At 51.0% G+C, this 16,115-nt stretch overlaps 4 protein-coding genes across 4 annotated transcripts in view; all 4 read left to right on the top strand.

Moving 5' to 3' along the window:
- The window catches only part of LOC113459577 (IgGFc-binding protein), a 116,509-nt gene extending 113,965 nt beyond the window's left edge, over positions 1 to 2,544 (top strand). The window contains exons 69-73 of the mRNA XM_074546689.1: positions 168 to 367; positions 925 to 1,063; positions 1,363 to 1,491; positions 1,843 to 1,954; positions 2,286 to 2,544. Of these exons, the coding sequence (XP_074402790.1) occupies positions 168 to 367; positions 925 to 1,063; positions 1,363 to 1,491; positions 1,843 to 1,954; positions 2,286 to 2,439 (734 nt within the window). The 3' untranslated portion in view covers positions 2,440 to 2,544. The remainder of the gene's footprint in view (positions 1 to 167; positions 368 to 924; positions 1,064 to 1,362; positions 1,492 to 1,842; positions 1,955 to 2,285) is intronic.
- Positions 2,545 to 5,156: 2,612 nt separating this feature from the next.
- LOC102066378 (phospholipase A and acyltransferase 1) lies at positions 5,157 to 7,089 on the top strand. The gene is made up of 4 exons (XM_005489416.4): positions 5,157 to 5,298; positions 5,738 to 5,948; positions 6,138 to 6,406; positions 6,775 to 7,089. Exons 2-4 carry the CDS (start codon positions 5,831 to 5,833, stop codon positions 6,895 to 6,897), a joined length of 510 nt encoding a protein of 169 aa, XP_005489473.2. The 5' UTR covers positions 5,157 to 5,298; positions 5,738 to 5,830; the 3' UTR covers positions 6,898 to 7,089.
- A 136-nt stretch (positions 7,090 to 7,225) lies between these two features.
- Positions 7,226 to 13,269, top strand: LOC141730150 (phospholipase A and acyltransferase 3-like). The gene is made up of 4 exons (XM_074547207.1): positions 7,226 to 9,783; positions 10,125 to 10,329; positions 10,515 to 10,780; positions 11,161 to 13,269. Exons 2-4 carry the CDS (start codon positions 10,218 to 10,220, stop codon positions 11,263 to 11,265), a joined length of 483 nt encoding a protein of 160 aa, XP_074403308.1. The 5' UTR covers positions 7,226 to 9,783; positions 10,125 to 10,217; the 3' UTR covers positions 11,266 to 13,269.
- A 451-nt stretch (positions 13,270 to 13,720) lies between these two features.
- Positions 13,721 to 15,651, top strand: LOC141730149 (phospholipase A and acyltransferase 3-like). The gene is made up of 4 exons (XM_074547206.1): positions 13,721 to 13,861; positions 14,305 to 14,509; positions 14,695 to 14,960; positions 15,346 to 15,651. The coding sequence occupies exons 2-4, from the start codon at positions 14,398 to 14,400 to the stop codon at positions 15,451 to 15,453; spliced, it is 486 nt and encodes a 161-aa protein (XP_074403307.1). The 5' UTR covers positions 13,721 to 13,861; positions 14,305 to 14,397; the 3' UTR covers positions 15,454 to 15,651.
- Positions 15,652 to 16,115: the final 464 nt, after the last annotated feature.

Raw genomic sequence — 16,115 nt, 5'->3', positions numbered from 1 at the left:
TGACTTTGCAGTGCTTTACTTACAACTTCAGAGCTATTATATTTGCATGCACATCTGTGTGTGTGTATTTATCAAATTGCCTCCTACACAATGGATCAGAAAGGGAAGAATTCTGTAAGGAAGTAACACACAGCAGCCTGGTATAACTGGCCTCCTTATTTTTACAGGAATGTCATGTCCTCCCAACAGCAAGTACAGCTCATGCATGTCTGCATGTCCAGCATCCTGCAACGACCTGACCAGTCCCTCTGAGTGTGAATCCCCCTGTGTTGAAGGCTGTGAATGTCTCCCTGGTTATGTTCTTAGTGGCTTAGAATGTGTGCCTTACAAACAGTGTGGCTGCACATACCTTAACAAATACTATGAGGTACGGTCCCTCTGTGGGTCAGACAGCTCCCACTAAACAGTATCTTCTCTTGTTAGTTATTTTGACCATCTCCTCATAATCCTCAGCATGTAATTTTGCAGTAGAAACATTAGAAACAAAGAGAAATTGTTTACTAAAATTCTGATTTCTGGAGAAAGGGAAGAGAGGTCAAGATCTCTTGGTGTCCCTCTAAAACTCTGAAATGGCAGATAGCATTTCCACATTGCCTTGGAGGTATGATGTGATCCATCTGCCACTCATCCCAAGCAACAGTTGCCTATTTTTGGTTGCACGTGTACCCTGCCTGGGGATAGGATCACATGCCTCAAACTCTTCTTTTACTTTCTTTCTTGGGCCATCCTCAAGTTTCAGAGAGCTGCATTAATAAGCTTCTTGCTTTGGTTTTTTTTTACAAATTACTTAAAAAACTATCTGCCCTATTGCCATTCATCAGGAAAGCATTGGAGAGAGCATAATGAGGGTTCCAGGGCTACATTCATGTTTTTTCTGGCTGATTTTATTTGATCTTTTTTAACATCTAACTCCTGTTTTTCCAGATTGGAGAAATATTCACCACTGATGACTGCTCTCAGAAATGCCAGTGCACAGAAAGCTCCACTGTTTTCTGCTCTGATGAAGTGTGTGGGTCTGGAGAAATCTGTGACATTTCAAACTACACTCGTGGATGCTACAGGAGTGAGTTAACTGCTATCACATTGTCTTTAATGCTATGAAGTCCTGACTAACTTTAAAGAGCCTCATTGGGTTAGGGATAGTTGCAAGAGAGAGTGTACAGAAGAAAACCATGCAAGGGATCTTGCTCTGTTGTTTCACTGGAGAAACAGTGTTTCTTTCCCTTATTCATGTTATCAGATACAAGAAACATGCTAAAATACAGGGGATGTGCAGCATTAGGAGTCAGTGTAATCTAAGCAAGAACAGTTCTCTTCAGGGTTGGATTATCTGAGAGTCAAGTGTTTTTCCTTTTTTCCCAGGCGGCCCATGTATGCCAAATCCTTGTAAGAATGATGGCATTTGCTCTGAAACTTCCAACAGCACCTCTCTCCACTTCTGTGAATGTTCAGAACTCTACACAGGACTAAACTGTGAGGCTGAAAAAATAGGTAATAAAACTATTCTGTATTTCTCTGTCTCATTAAACACATCATTTTCAAAAATGGATGTTGTTGTGGAGAAGAACTGGGCTCGCTCTTCATTTTCATGGTGTAGGTTAGTAACCCAGTGGGTGAGAGCCTGTGATCATCCAAGCAGAGAGAAAGGTCAGAAATCCAGTGGAGAGGTACCAGAAAGCAGGACAGCAGGCTTGGTACAGCACACAGGACCTGGGTCTGACACCACTCCAGAAAGCCACAGAGAACACAAAAAATAACAAACACACAGAAAAGGGTGGAGAAAAACCATTTCTGTTCACAGCATGGTTAGCTTTCAGTAACAGGCTCTTGTTTGTTCTTCAGCTGAAGACCCTGGCACAGAGGATTCCGACTACACCGTTGCCATTGTCATCGGAGTTGTGGCAGGAGTAGTTGTTATTGTCATTCTCATCTCCTCTGCAGTGTACCTGTTCAGGTAAGGCTTTTCCCAGCTTTGCTACATTCAGCAAGGACACTTCTTTTAGCACCTGTAAACCTCAAAACTCTCATCAATCACATACCTGCAGAGCAGAAAGGAGCCATAGCACTGGGGATCTCTTCTGAGGAATATGAGGGAAAACTTTTTTTATCAGGAGTGAACACATCCCATTTCTTTTACACAGGGCATATGCATCACTTATGATAAAACTCTAGCTTCTCCAAAACTCACTTCTGTTCATGCTCACAGCATTATTTGATCACTCACTATAAATAAGAATTGAAATTAAAATATGTTGGTTTTTTCTTTTTTTTTCCCCATTGTACAGAACGAAGAGAAATGTGGATACAGTTGTTATAACAAGGGATTCTTCTTTGAAAGGGTCCAGGGACAAATTGGATGCCAGAGTACGTGAGCAAGATTATGGCTGCATTGTGAACAGTGCATTTGATCAAAATGAATCCTCAAATGCACATCTATAGTTAACAATATTGTTCCTAATAATTTGTCATACTTTTTACTCTGTATTTTAATCATATTTCTAATATTTTGAGAAGAAATAATAATAAATTTATCATTGCATTTGTTGAAAACCTTTGTAATTGTTCATTTAAAATAGCTCTCAGATCTTACGTTGTAGGCCCAAAATGAAATATGTTCTAACTGACGGAAGAGACTCTGTTGTCTTCAAAGGAAGTTTGAAAAGCATAAATTCCAGACAGATTTTGATGGCACAAATGTGCTGCACAACACGACATCCACACCTCGGAGAGATGTACAAACCATAGGCTGATGTGGTCAGAATTCAAACCGAAAGAGAGTAGGTAAAGGTTAGGTAGCTGAAAGTAGGTTTAGGTTAGATCTTAGAAAGAAATTCCTTACTATGAGGGCAGTGAGGCACTGGAATGGGTTATCCAGAGAAGTTGTGCATGCCCTGTCCCTGAAAGTGTTCAGGGTCAGGTTGGACCGAGCTTGAAGCAATCTGGTCTGATGAAAGGTGTCCCTGCCCATGGCAGGGGATTGGAATGGGATGATCTTTAGGTTCCTTCCAACCCAAATCATTCTATGATTCTATGAACTATTTATAGCATCCCAGACAGGTCTTCATGACATCTTACCCAAATCCTTCCAAGGGGAGGGGATTAGTTGACCAACATGGACACAGTTCTTTATCCCACTTGTAGCAAGGCATGTCCAGCTGGGGAGAGAAACAAGAAACTGAGCTCACCTGAGGACAGATGTAATAAAAAGGATGAACTCCATTCTCCTCTTGGAGTGAAGGGGCAAGAAGCAGGCTTGTCACCACTCCCCAGTCTGTGGGGACTAAATAAGAGCATAACTTAACAAAAACTTTCTGAAGAATGAGATCGTATCATAACGTCTCTGTGGGGATCTTTGCAAACCCAGAAGCTGCCACACAGATGAATGTGAGAGGAGCTCTGCATCAACTCAGCCCCAGACCACACCAAGGACTGCCCTACATCAGGAGACCAAAGGCATTTGCAGCAATGCCTACCTACATGCTGTGTGTGAGACCCACCCCACGACAGACCACTCACAAAGCTCAGAGACTGAAGCATTGCCTGAGCCTTGTCCAAGTCCAGAACAGATTAGCAGGGCTATGAGTGAAGCTTTGAGACATAAAGCTCAAGCTGTTGTTTTGCTGTTGCACCATGATTAATTTATTTTAAGGATCCAGATGTTTGAGACTCTGCTATGGCAAACCTGGGGCTGTGCAGGTGAGAAAACTTTGGATGTGTGAGTGTGGAGTGTACAGGGAGTCAAGGGGGCCACCTCAAAGGGACTCTGACAGGGCCTCAATCCCAGCTCAAGTGCAGCAAGTGAGACTGCCAGAGTGAGTCCTGGATGGCTGGACAGGAGGGTTTCCTTAACAGGAAACCTTGTTGGACAGGACTTGCTGGTTTTTCTTCTGTAGTGCTTGTTATTATTTAATTGCCCTTTTTCCTTTCCCTTGTGTCCCTAAACTCATGTGCACTGTTAGCCAGAGAAGGATTTGCAGTCTCTGGGGTGAGTTAGGTTATTCTGGTCCATTCAAGAGCACAACAGCTGTCCATACACACAGGCTACATCTATTTTGGAAAGGGTATGAATAGAAAGGGCCTTTCAACCTCATTACACAATGAAAATGAATCAGTGAGAGAAGCCTACTCGTGCACAAATGAACTGTCAACTTTATGCTGGAATTTCACTGTGTTTATAATACCATCTTTGCTGCCTGTACAGTGGCAGTTTCTATCGCACTCTCGTGCCTGCCACAGCATGATTCTGTGATTGCCCACCCGTGGGTGGGAGCACAGGCCAGTCCCTCCCCTGCAGGATCCCAGCCCAGGCTCCCCCAAGCAACAGGACCCTGCTGTGCCCAGGTAAAGCAAATATCTGGGTTTCCATGTATATGTTTGGGGTTTTTTCCATACCACAAGAATTGCCTTGGTGATTAAATTTCCACTGCAAATCTTTGCAAATAGTTCAGATTTAAAGAAAGGGATGATACACAAAGCAGAACTGTTGTTCAATGCTCCTCTGAATTAACAATGTCACTGGAAGACAGAAAGATGGCAAATCTTCCACTGCTCTCATCTTTTATATCAACCAGCTTGCTTGCCTGATTTCTGATGTGCAAGGCTTTAAATACTGCTTAGTTCAGCTTACCCAGAGGACACTTTTCTCATTAGTTTTAGCACACTGTGCCAGCAGCAGTAAAGGAGACGGCTGTACAGGCTCAGCTGTGCTTATTTCTTGGACCGGGACCCTGGCAGGGCACAATCATGAAATTCCTCTGCTGTCCCAAAGGAAATGCACAGGCCACGTTATAAAAACACATCCTAAAAATCCCTTTGCCCTAAAACTATTTCATTCAGAGCTCCACCTCCTCTGTTTCTCATCACGGTGAAGAAGTAGAACGGCAGCACCCCATTTTTCTCTCGAAAGGTTTCCGGCTGAGGGGTGCTCACTCACTCACCGCTCGGCCGAGCGGGACCGGAGCCACCCCGTGGCTGGAGGGGCTCGAGGAGCTGCGGAAGGCTCCGGGAAAGTGGCAATGGCGCGTCCTCCACGGGGACGGGATCGGAATTTCCACTGAACCAGTGGTTTTCGAAACAATCTCCCAATGGGAGTGGGAGCCCGGATGGGGGGGGACGGTGGGCGGGAGAAGGCGGGGGCGGTGGGACGGAACGAGATGGAAGAGGAGACGGATGGGGTAGTTCTCGGTCAGCGTCGCCCGTGAGCCCGACAGGATCGGAGCAAGCGCCATCTTCATCCTATTTATAGCGGGAGCCGCGGGCCGGGATCCCGGCCACGGCAGCAGCGGGAAAGGCGTCGGGGTGAGTGGGGCCCGGGGGATGCGGGCGTTCCCAGCAGGATGCGGCCCCTGCAGGCTCTGCCGGGCGGCCGCAGGTGCCGCAGGGCCCGGGCCCGGCTGGGCAGCGCGGGCAGCCCCGGGGAGCCGCGTCCCGGCAGCGGAGCGGGCCCGGCCCGGCCCCGGCGGAGCCCCGAGCGGAGCGCGGCCGGGAGGGGAGCGCGGGCACGGCGGGCGGGCGGGCGGGGGCAGCCGGGCACGGCGGCAGCAGCAGCCGGACGCCCGCCCGGCCCGGCCCGGCCCCGGGCGGATGCGCTGCCTGCGAGCGGCGCCCTTCGCTGCCTCGCCCTGCGCCGGCGGGCGGCAGCGGCCCCGAGCCGGCTCCGGCCCGGCCCGGCCCCGCTCCGGCAGCCGCTGCCCTCGGCGCCCGCCGCTGACACCCTCCGTGCCTGCGCTCCCGCCAGCTGCCCCTGCACGGCCCTCGCCTGCCCGCTGCGCTCTGCCCTGCGCTCAGCCGGCCCGGCTGCAACTGCACCGCCTCACTGCGCCAGCCCGGCATGGCAGAAGGCAGGAGCGACCCCCAGCCCGGGGACCTGATCGAGATCGACCGGCCAGGTTACCAGCACTGGGCCCTCTATGTTGGGGACGGATATGTCATCAACGTCACACCTGTAGGTAAGGCTTGTGCCGCCAACAAAGTGTGTGTTGAGATGCCCCAGGAGCCCTGTCTCCCTCTATGTGCTGCTGCTGGTAGACTCTGAGTGTGTAGATGACCTGTCCAGGAGCAGAGGAAATCCATCTGAGGTTGTGGAGAGTCCAGAGACGGTCTGCCTGCCTGCCTTATCTCTTCCCTGACTTCCCCAGATGAAGGAGCCCCATCTCTGTTGGTGAGCACCACATCAGTATTCACCAAAAAGGCCAAGGTGAAGAAGCAGCTCCTGAAAGTGGTGGTGGAAAATCATAAATGGCGTGTCAACAACAAGTATGACCGCTCCCGCACTCCTTTCCCTGTGAAGGAGATCATCCGGCGTGCCGAGCAATGGATTGACAGGGAGGTGCCATATGATGTGCTTACCAGCAACTGTGAGCACTTTGTGACCATGCTCCGCTATGGAGAAGGAGTCTCAGACCAGGTGAGTGTCAGGGGTGAGCCCTGGGTGCCTCCCAGAGCAACTCCTGGCTGAGACACTGGGACACAGCCTGCAGCCTGCAGGGCACAGCTCGGTGCCAGGCGTGGGCTCCAAAGCAGCGCTGCCTCCCCAGAGCCCCTGCCCCTGCAGGCTCCCTGTGCTCTGGCTGCACCCTGGCAGTGCCCTCTCGCTGAGTGCCACCTCCTGTGGGGACAAACCTGGCTGCTGCCCCTTCTGCTAATGAGGCACACGCCTCTCACTGATTTATTTACCCTGAATATCCCTGCCTTTTCTCCCTTATCATGTTGCGTGGGGAGTAAACATAAGTGCTCCTCGTATTTCCAGCATGTGTTTTGCTTTCTCTTTTATAGGTCACAAAAGTAGTAATTGGTACTACAGCAGCTGTAGGAGGTATCCTTCTTGCTGGCCTTGCCACTGCTGTTGTGAAGGGCTTGTTTGGGGACTCATCCAAGAGAGAGAGAAAGTACTACTGATGGGCTATCAGGAAGAGCTCAGAGCAGGGCAGGGGGATCTCCTGGCCACAGCATTCACTGATCAGCTTTTGCTGCACCTGCCATCAAGGCTTCCTAGCAACTGTGCCACCTTTGCTGTAATCATTAAATAATATTAATATAACAATAAATAATTAATATTTAATAAATAAATTGTCAGAAATACAAACTTTATTTGCCCGAAAATCTTCTTTTATCTAACTTTGCATCCAAGTTCAACTGTTCAGCCTTGCTTTTCCCCGCTATATCATTAAGAAATAAAAAGTCAGGATTGACATCATTTAAAGTGACCTCCGGCAGCAATAACCTGTTTACCATTTCTACTTTTATTTCATTGCCTGTGATGATTTTTGTGGTGGGCGCATTTGCACTGGTACAGGCTTTTCATCCCTATTCATCAGCTGGTTCCTGTAGGCTTTTTTTGTAGATCTGTGATTTTAACATCAACTTTCCAAAAAAGTCAAAAAAGTACTGCTGAGGGTTTTTCCACCTGAGGGTCCAAGTAGGTGGGAAAGCCCTGGCTGCAATGTCTGCAAAGGAGCAGGCAGGGCATGTGCAGTGTCTTGACTCTGTACTTGTCCTGCTTAAACTGAGAAACTCCTGGGAGGTCAGAGAGAAGGTCAGGTCTTTTAAGCTGTACCCTTCAGAGTTCTACAGGAGTGCTCTGGTTTTGGCATGATGGTGTTTTGCATGGTTTTTCCCTGCTTAGAAAGAGTTTACAAACGTACTGAGCCACACCATTTCCTTGTCACAAAGCTGATGTGTGCATGGTCTTGGAAGAAAACCCTTCAGGCTAAGTGTGCTTTATTGTCCTTTACCTGGAGCATCTTCCCTGAGTGTTTGGAAGCAGGTGAGCTGCATCCCACCTGTGAGACACGGAGTCTGTGCTGCTTTTCTTACAGGCAACTGCAGGTGAGAGCAGAAGAGCTGTGTGTGAGAGGCTGGCTGGTTTTGTGTGCTCTGAACAGGTTGTCCAGATTTAACCCCAGCCAGCAGCAAAGCACCAGGTGCCACTTGCTCACTCACTGCCCTGGCAGCCCCATCAGGGAGGGAATCAGAGGAGTTGAAGTGAAAAAATTGTGGCTTCTCAAAAAGATTGTTTAGTAGGTAACCAAAAGCTCTGCATTAGAGGAACACAAAGGAAGGAATTAATTCATTGGTTTTCCAAACAGCAGTTTTACCATGCTCAAAATAACCAAGTCAATCTTCCGTTTTATTTTTGTTCGGCCCTTCATTCTTACATCTGAGGAAAGACACTGGCTTTAACACAGGAGAACACATCATAATGAAACTGAAAATGAAATTGGTTTTTAAATTCCTGTAAGTGCAATTGAAACTTCTTCAATGGGAAAACTATTTAGGTTATACAGTAACCTGAGTAGCCTTTCTGCTCTCAGAGCATTCTCTCTGCACACCCTGACAAGTGAGCGCTGTGTGAGGGCAGCATACGAACCTCTCACATCTCTACTTCATCCTACAATAAAGAGAACTGGCATTATTTTATCTGGGGAATTGTCTTGCTGTTTGTGAAAGCTGCAACATTTCCCAAACTGCAGAAGTTTGCAGTTGTACTGAGCATCTCTTTGCAGTCAGGGTGATGTTGCTCATTATGGGCTGCCTTTTCTTGGAGCCTGGTGGGTGCATTGACAGGATTTGGTGGAACACAGCCCAAACCATAAGCTGAGACGGTGAGGAGAAGCAGCAAAATCCATCAGTTTCTACATTCTGCACTTCTGAACGTTTCTAGGAAATGCTTGCAAGACCTGAGATCTGCTCAAGTTGCCATGGAATAGAGTCAAGGCTGTTCTTTTCCCAACCACTGAGAGAACAGCCCTGTGCTGTGGGGCAAACCCAGCACAAGCACAGTGTGTCCCTAAAAAGAATGGAATTTGTAGGACATTAAACAATCTGAATGTGGTGCACATCAGAGGATGAAAACCCGGGCTGATTCAGTACAAGACAGGGAATCCCCAGCATTGTGCTGCCCTGAGCCTGGCTCAAGGGCTTCACCTGGTCCTCTTCATTCTCTTTCTAGGTGCGGTAATGTAAATCTAATCCATGAAGTTGGTGCTATAAAGTTTTTTGCATTTACACCAGGCTGTTTGCACTGGCCATTTACATCCTCTCTGGGTTTGGTATTGGTTAACTGGTACACAAGCCAGACTTTAAACAGAGGTTGTTGTTTTACAAGATGATACCCTGCCACATGTATGGGAGCAGTGTCATGTGGAAGGGGCTAACAGTGGGCTTGTTAGCTAAAGGAGCGAGAAGAAGCTGAGAAGTAATAAGAAGCTGATAAAGAACTTTCTCTAAGGCTGTAACTAAAGAAATTGAGAGAAGAAAGGTAAGAGTACTTTGCAGCTAATCGAAGCATTTTTAGAAAGTTAGGTGAAGTCACTATAACTTTTCACTAATAGCACAGTATTGACTTATTGTAGCTAATAGATAAGGTAGAAGAAAAGAAACAATTAAAAAATGTATAAAAGATCAGCCATGTTCACTAATAAAGTGTTGCCAACTGAGACTACTTGTAGTCTCTCCTTTGTGTCGTGACCGCCTGGACTGCAACAGTGTCAGGGTTGGTGCCTGCCATGGAACAGAAGCACCCCTTGAGGGAAGGGGCATCTGGCAAAGAGGGGGTGCCCCAACTTCCGTGGTGGCAGGACCAGATTTTTCATCCAGCGGTGGATTTGGCAACAACCTCGAGCAGAGCCTGGAGCAGGCGGCGGGTGTGCCCCGAGGGGCTGGATCCGGGGCAGAGCCGGCAGTGAGCCTGGCAGGTAACACCCATGCGCCCTGTGCTCCCTATTTATAGCGGCTAGAGGGGACTTGGAGCCCGGCCACGGCAGCAGCGGGACAGGTGCTGAGGTGAGCGGGGCTCAGGGGATGCGAGCGGGCGTTCCCAGCAGGATGCGGCCCCTGCAGGCTCTGCCGGGCGGCCGCAGGTGCCGCAGGGCCCGGGCCCGGCTGGGCAGCGCGGGCAGCCCCGGGGAGCCGCGTCCCGGCAGCGGAGCGGGCCCGGCCCGGCCCCGGCGGAGCCCCGAGCGGAGCGCGGCCGAAAGGGGAGCCGGGCACGGCGGGCGGGCGGGCGGGGGCAGCCGAGCACGGCGGCAGCAGCAGCCGGACGCCGGGCCCGGCCCGGCCCCGCTCCGACAGCCGCTGCCCTCGGCGCCCGCCGCTGACACCCTCCGTGCCTGCGCTCCCGCCAGCTGCCCCTGCACGGCCCTCGCCTGCCCGCTGCGCTCTGCCCTGCGCTCAGCCGGCCCGGCTGCAACTGCACCGCCTCACTGCGCCAGCCCGGCATGGGACAGGACAATTGCAAACCCCAGCCCGGGGACCTGATCGAGATCGACCGGCCACTTTACCAGCACTGGGCCCTGTACATGGGGGATGGATATGTCATTCATGTGACAGGTGAGGCTTGTGCAGCCTGGCAAGGTGCAGAGTGAGTGTTGGGATGCCCCAGGAGCCCTGTCTCCCTCCCTGGGCCCCTGTATGTGTAGCTGTTCTTTCCAGGAGCAGTCAGGAACCCATTTGAGGTCCTGGAGGGGTCAGAGACGGTCTGCCTGACTGCCTTATCTGCTCCTTGGCTTCCGCAGATGAAGCCTCATCCATTTTGCTTAGCAGCTCATCAATACGTGCCACAAGAGCCAAGGTGAAGAAGGAGGTCCTGAAGGATGTGGTGGGAAATCATAGATGGCGTGTCAACAACAAGTATGACCGTTACCGCACTCCTTTCCCTGTGAAGGAGATCATCCAGCGTGCCGAGGAATGGATTGGCATGGAGGTGCCATACAATGTGCTTAACAGCAACTGTGAGCACTTTGTGACAGAGCTGCGCTATGGTGAACCACTCTGTGAGCAGGTGAGTGTCAGGGGTGACCCCTGGGTGCCTCCCAGAGCAGCTCCTGGCTGCTGGCTGTGAGCCGGGCACTGGGACACAGCCTGCAGCCTGCAGGGCACAGCACAGTGCCAGGCGTGGGCTCCAAAGCAGCGCTGCCTCCCCAGAGCCCCTGCCCCTGCAGGGTCCCTGTGCTCTGGCTGCACCCTGGCAGTGCCCTCTCGCTGAGTGCCACCTCCTGTGGGGACAAACCTGGCTGCTGCCCCTTCTTCTAATGGGGCACATGGCTGTCAGTGATTTATTTACTCTGAATATCCCTGCCTTTTCCAGATTATCATCCTAGAGTGTTGTAAATATAAATATCCCTCATGTTTCCAGCCTGTGTTTTGTTTTCCCTTTTATAGGTCAGTAAAGCAGCTACTGGTAGTGCTGCCGCAGCAGTAGGAAGTATCATTCTTGCTGGAGCTGCTCTTGTTGGGATGGCATTGTCTGAGAGCACATCCAGGTGATAGTGCCACTGATGGGCTCTCAGGCAGAGCTCTGTCAGTCAGAGTCCCTGGGCACAGCAGTCACTGGCCAGCTTTTACAACATCTGCCATCAAGGCTTCCTTGCAATCCTGCCACCCTTGCTGCAAACAGTAAGCAATCCTTAATAAAATGTCTGCAATACAAAATTATATTGCCCTAAAATCCTCTTTTATCTGAATATTGTTTTGTGTGCAAGTTCAGCAGTCCAGCCTTGCTTCTCCCTGATATCCCATTGAGAAACAAAGTCAGTGTTTTACAGACATGCTCTAAATGTGGCATGATGGAGTTTTACTCACTTTTTCCCTGGCTACAAAGTGTACATTTCCCAGGCTCTTCTGACTTTCTTTGGGAGTAGTAGAACCCCCAGTGTGGGGAGGTTTGACAGGAAAACCAGTGGGGTCTCTCTCTATCAGCTGTTTATTCCACTGTACCATTGACGTTTTCTCCCATCACCTTGTAAGTGCAGTGGTTGCTGGCATTGGACCTGAATAAGCATGCCAGGGGATTTTTATCATCCCTTCCAACCCAACCCATTCTAGGATTCTGCTCTTTCAGTTTCCAAAAAAACACTGAGGCTTAAAGAATTGTGAGGGCAGCAAGGAGACTTTGCCTGCCAGAGCTGGGGCCATGGTCACTTCAGTGACCAAATGTTGATTCCAGTGCATTCACAAGCATTCTAAAGCACCAGATCAATCTACCCCCAGCCAGCAGGAAGGCAAAGCCAGCGTCCCTGCAGTGCTGGGGCTGAGAGATGTGCAGAATGAGCTGTGCAGCACCTGTGCTTCATCTCCCAATGCACTGAGCCACACCATTTCCTTGTCACAAAGCTGATGTGTGCATGGTCTTGGAAGAAAACCCTTCAGGCTAAGTGTGCTTGATTGTCCTTTACCTGGAGCATCTTCCCTGAGTGTTTGGAAGCAGGTGAGCTGCATCCCACCTGTGAGACACGGAGTCTGTGCTGCTTTTCTTACAGGCAACTGCCTGGCCTGCAGGGACAGGTGAGAGCAGAAGAGCTGTGTGTGAGAGGCTGGCTGGTTTTGTGTGCTCTGAACAGGTTGTCCAGATTTAACCCCAGCCAGCAGCAAAGCACCAGGTGCCACTTGCTCACTCACTGCCCTGGCAGCCCCATCAGGGAGGGAATCCAAAGAGATGAAGTGAAAAAGTTGTGGCTTGAGAAAAAGATGGTTTAGTAGGTAACCAAAAGCTCTCCATTAGAGGAAAGCAAAGGAAGGAATTAATTCACTGCTTTTCTAAATTGGGGTTTTACCACTGTCAAAATAACAAAGTTGATCATTCTTTTTATTTTTGTTCATTATGACATCAGAGTAAGACATTGGCTTTAATACAAGACAACACATCATAATGAAACTGAAAATGAAATTCCTTTTTCCGTTCCTGGAAATGCAATTGAAACTTCTTTCATGGGCAAACTATTTATATTATACAGTAACCTGAGTAGCCTTTCTGCTCTCAGAGCATTTTCTCTGCACACACTGACAATTGAGCACCATGTGATTGCAGCATACAAACCTCTCACATCTCTACTTCATCCTGGATGACAAGTGTTGGAGTGTGAACTGGCATTAGTTTGTCTGGGGAATTGTATTGTTCGTCTTGAAAGCTGCAAGATTTCCCAAACTGCAGAAGTTTGTAGTTGTACTGGGCACCTCTTTGCAGTCAGGGTGATGTTGTTCATTATGGGCTGCCTTTTCTTGGAACCTGGTGGGTGCAATGACAGGATTTGGTGACACACTGCCCAAATCATAAGGTGAGAGTGTGAGGAGGAGCAGCAGAATCCATCAATTGCTGAATTTTGAGCCTTTGTAGGAGCTGTTGGCAAGCCCCAAGTCCTGCGTTTGCCATGGAATAGAGTCAAGGCTGTTCTTTCTCAAGGCTGGAGAGAAATATCCTTGGTTGTGATCAGGGGCAGGGGCACAGCCTATCCCTAAACAGGAGGGCTTTTGTAGACATTTCAAGCATCTGAATGTGGTGCACATCAGAAGATGAAAACCTGGGCTGATTCAGTGCAGGCCGGGGAAGCCCCAGCCTTGTTCACCCTGGTCCCCTTGTCTGTGTTTGTGGGTGGAGTTAACATCAATCTAATCTATCAGCTTTTTGCTGCAAAGTCTTTTGTGTTTACCTGAGGCCATTTGGGATCCCTGTGCAGCATCCTCTGCCACTTTTGGTAGCAACTGATAGACTGGTACCCAAGGCACGTTTTGATCATGATCCAGTGGTTGTCGTTTTGTAGGAAAATGTCCAAGAGAGTGACAAAACGCAGGGTCAGGGCTGTCCCATCACTGGATGGGAGGTTAACTCGGGGATAGAGTCTGCCCATAATGAGGTGGTAACCCCACTACCTCGGCAACCACATCACATTTTCAACTCGACAGCTGTATTTGGCACTACCCAAGGGGAATGGAATCTTCCTCCTGCACGGGATGGCTGGTGACAGACGTATGGGGGCAGGAAGGGCTGCGATGCCAGAACGATTGTGCAATTTCCTCTACAAAAACTATTTATACTGGGATTAGCGGACTGGCATGCCGGCCACGGCAGCAGCGGGACAGGTGTTAGGTGAGCGGGGCTCGGTGGATGCGAGCGGGCGTTCCCAGCAGGACGCGGCCCCTGCGGGCTCTGCCGGGCGGCCGCAGGTGCCGCAGCGCCCGGGCCCGGCTGGGCAGCGCGGGCAGCCCCGGGGAGCCGCGTCCCGGCAGCGGAGCGGGCCCGGCCCGGCCCCGGCGGAGCCCCGAGCGGAGCGCGGCCGGGAGGGGAGCGCGGGCACGGCGGGCGGGCGGGCGGGGGCAGCCGGGCAGAGCGGCAGCAGCAGCCGGACGCCCGCCCGGCCCGGCCCGGCCCCGGGCGGATGCGCTGCCTGCGAGCGGCGTCCTTCGCTGCCTCGCCCTGCGCCGGCGGGCGGCAGCGGCCCCGAGCCGGCTCCGGCCCGGCCCGGCCCCGCTCCGGCAGCCGCTGCCCTCGGCGCCCGCCGCTGACACCCTCCGTGCCTGCGCTCCCGCCAGCTGCCCCTGCACGGCCCTCGCCTGCCCGCTGCGCTCTGCCCTGCGCTCAGCCGGCCCGGCTGCAACTGCACCGCCTCACTGCGCCAGCCCGGCATGGGACAGGACAATTGCAAACCCCAGCCCGGGGACCTGATCGAGATCGACCGGCCGCTTTACCAGCACTGGGCCATCTACGTGGGGGATGGATATGTCATTCATGTGACAGGTAAGGCTTGTGCAGCCTGGCAAGGTGCAGAGTGAGTGTTGGGATGCCCCAGGAGCCCTGTCTCCCTCCCTGGGCCCCTGTATGTGTAGTAGTCCTTTCCAGGAGAAGTCAGAAACCCATGTGAGGTCCTGGAGGGGTCAGAGACAGTCTGCCTGACTGCCTTATCAGCTCCTTGGCTTCCGCAGATGAAGCCTCATGCAGTTTGCTTAGCAGTTCATCAATACGTGCCACAAGAGCCAAGGTGAAGAAGGAGGTCCTGAAGGATGTGGTGGGAAATCATAGATGGCGTGTCAACAACAAGTATGACCGTTACCGCACTCCTTTCCCTGTGAAGGAGATCATCCAGCGTGCCGAGGAATGGATTGGCATGGAGGTGCCATACAATGTGCTTAACAGCAACTGTGAGCACTTTGTGACAGAGCTGCGCTATGGTGAACCACTCTGTGAGCAGGTGAGTGTCAGGGGTGACCCCTGGGTGCCTCCCAGAGCAGCTCCTGGCTGCTGGCTGTGAGCCGGGCACTGGGACACAGCCTGTAGCCTGCAGGGCACAGCCCAGTGCCAGGCGTGGGCTCCAAAGCAGCGCTGCCTCCCCAGAGCCCCTGCCCCTGCAGGCTCCCTGTGCTTCCAGGGTGGCTGCACCCTGGCAGTGCCCTCTCCCTGAGTGCCACCTCCTGGGGGGACAAACTTGGCTGCTGCCCTTCTTCTTATGGGGCACATGGCTGTCAGTGATTTATTTACTCTGAATATCCCTGCCTGTTCCAGATTATCATGCTAGTGGTTTTTAAATATAAATATCCCTCATGTTTCCAGCCTGTGTTTTGTTTTCCCTTTTATAGGTCAGTAAAGCAGCTACTGGTAGTGCTGCCGCAGCAGTAGGAAGTATCATTCTTGCTGGAGCTGCTCTTGTTGGGATGGCATTGGCCGAAGGCGCATCCAGGAGATAGTGCCACTGATGGGCTCTCAGGCAGAGCTCAGACACGGTCAGCCAGAGTCCCTGGCCTCAGCAGTCACTGATCAGCATTTGCTGTACCTGCCTTCAAAGCTTCCTATGAACTCTGCCACCCTTGCTGTAAACATTAAACAATCCTTAATAAAATATCTGCAATACAAAATTATATTGCCCTAAAATCCTCTTTTATCTGAATATAGTTTTGTGTGCAAGTTCAGCAGTCCAGCTTTCTCTGGCATCTTCAGAGATTCTCCCTGATATCCCATTGAGAAACAAAGTCAGTGTTTTACAGACATGCTCTAAATGTGGCATGATGGAGTTGTACTCACTTTTTCCCTGCCTATAAAAGAGTACTTTTCCCAGGCTCTTCTGACTTTCTTTGGGAGCAGCAGAACCCCCAGTGTGGGGAGTTTTGACAGGAAAATCCAGTGGGGTCTCTCTCTATCAGCTGTTTATTCCACTGCACCATTGAAGTTTTCTCCCATCACCTTGTAAGTGCAGTGGTTGCTGGCATTGGACCTGAATAAGCATGCCAGGGGATTTTTATGGTCCCTTCCAACCCAACCCATTCTAGGATTCTGCTCTTTCAACTTCCAAAAAAACACTGAGGCTTAAAGAATTGTGAGGGCAGCAAGGAGACTTTGCCTGCCAGAGCTG

The sequence above is a fragment of the Zonotrichia albicollis genome, chromosome 9 (genome assembly GCF_047830755.1).
Source record: "Zonotrichia albicollis isolate bZonAlb1 chromosome 9, bZonAlb1.hap1, whole genome shotgun sequence".
NCBI classification, from domain to species: domain Eukaryota; kingdom Metazoa; phylum Chordata; class Aves; order Passeriformes; family Passerellidae; genus Zonotrichia; species Zonotrichia albicollis.
Note: the sequence above shows the minus strand (reverse complement) of the source record. Positions and strands in the feature narration are given on the sequence as shown.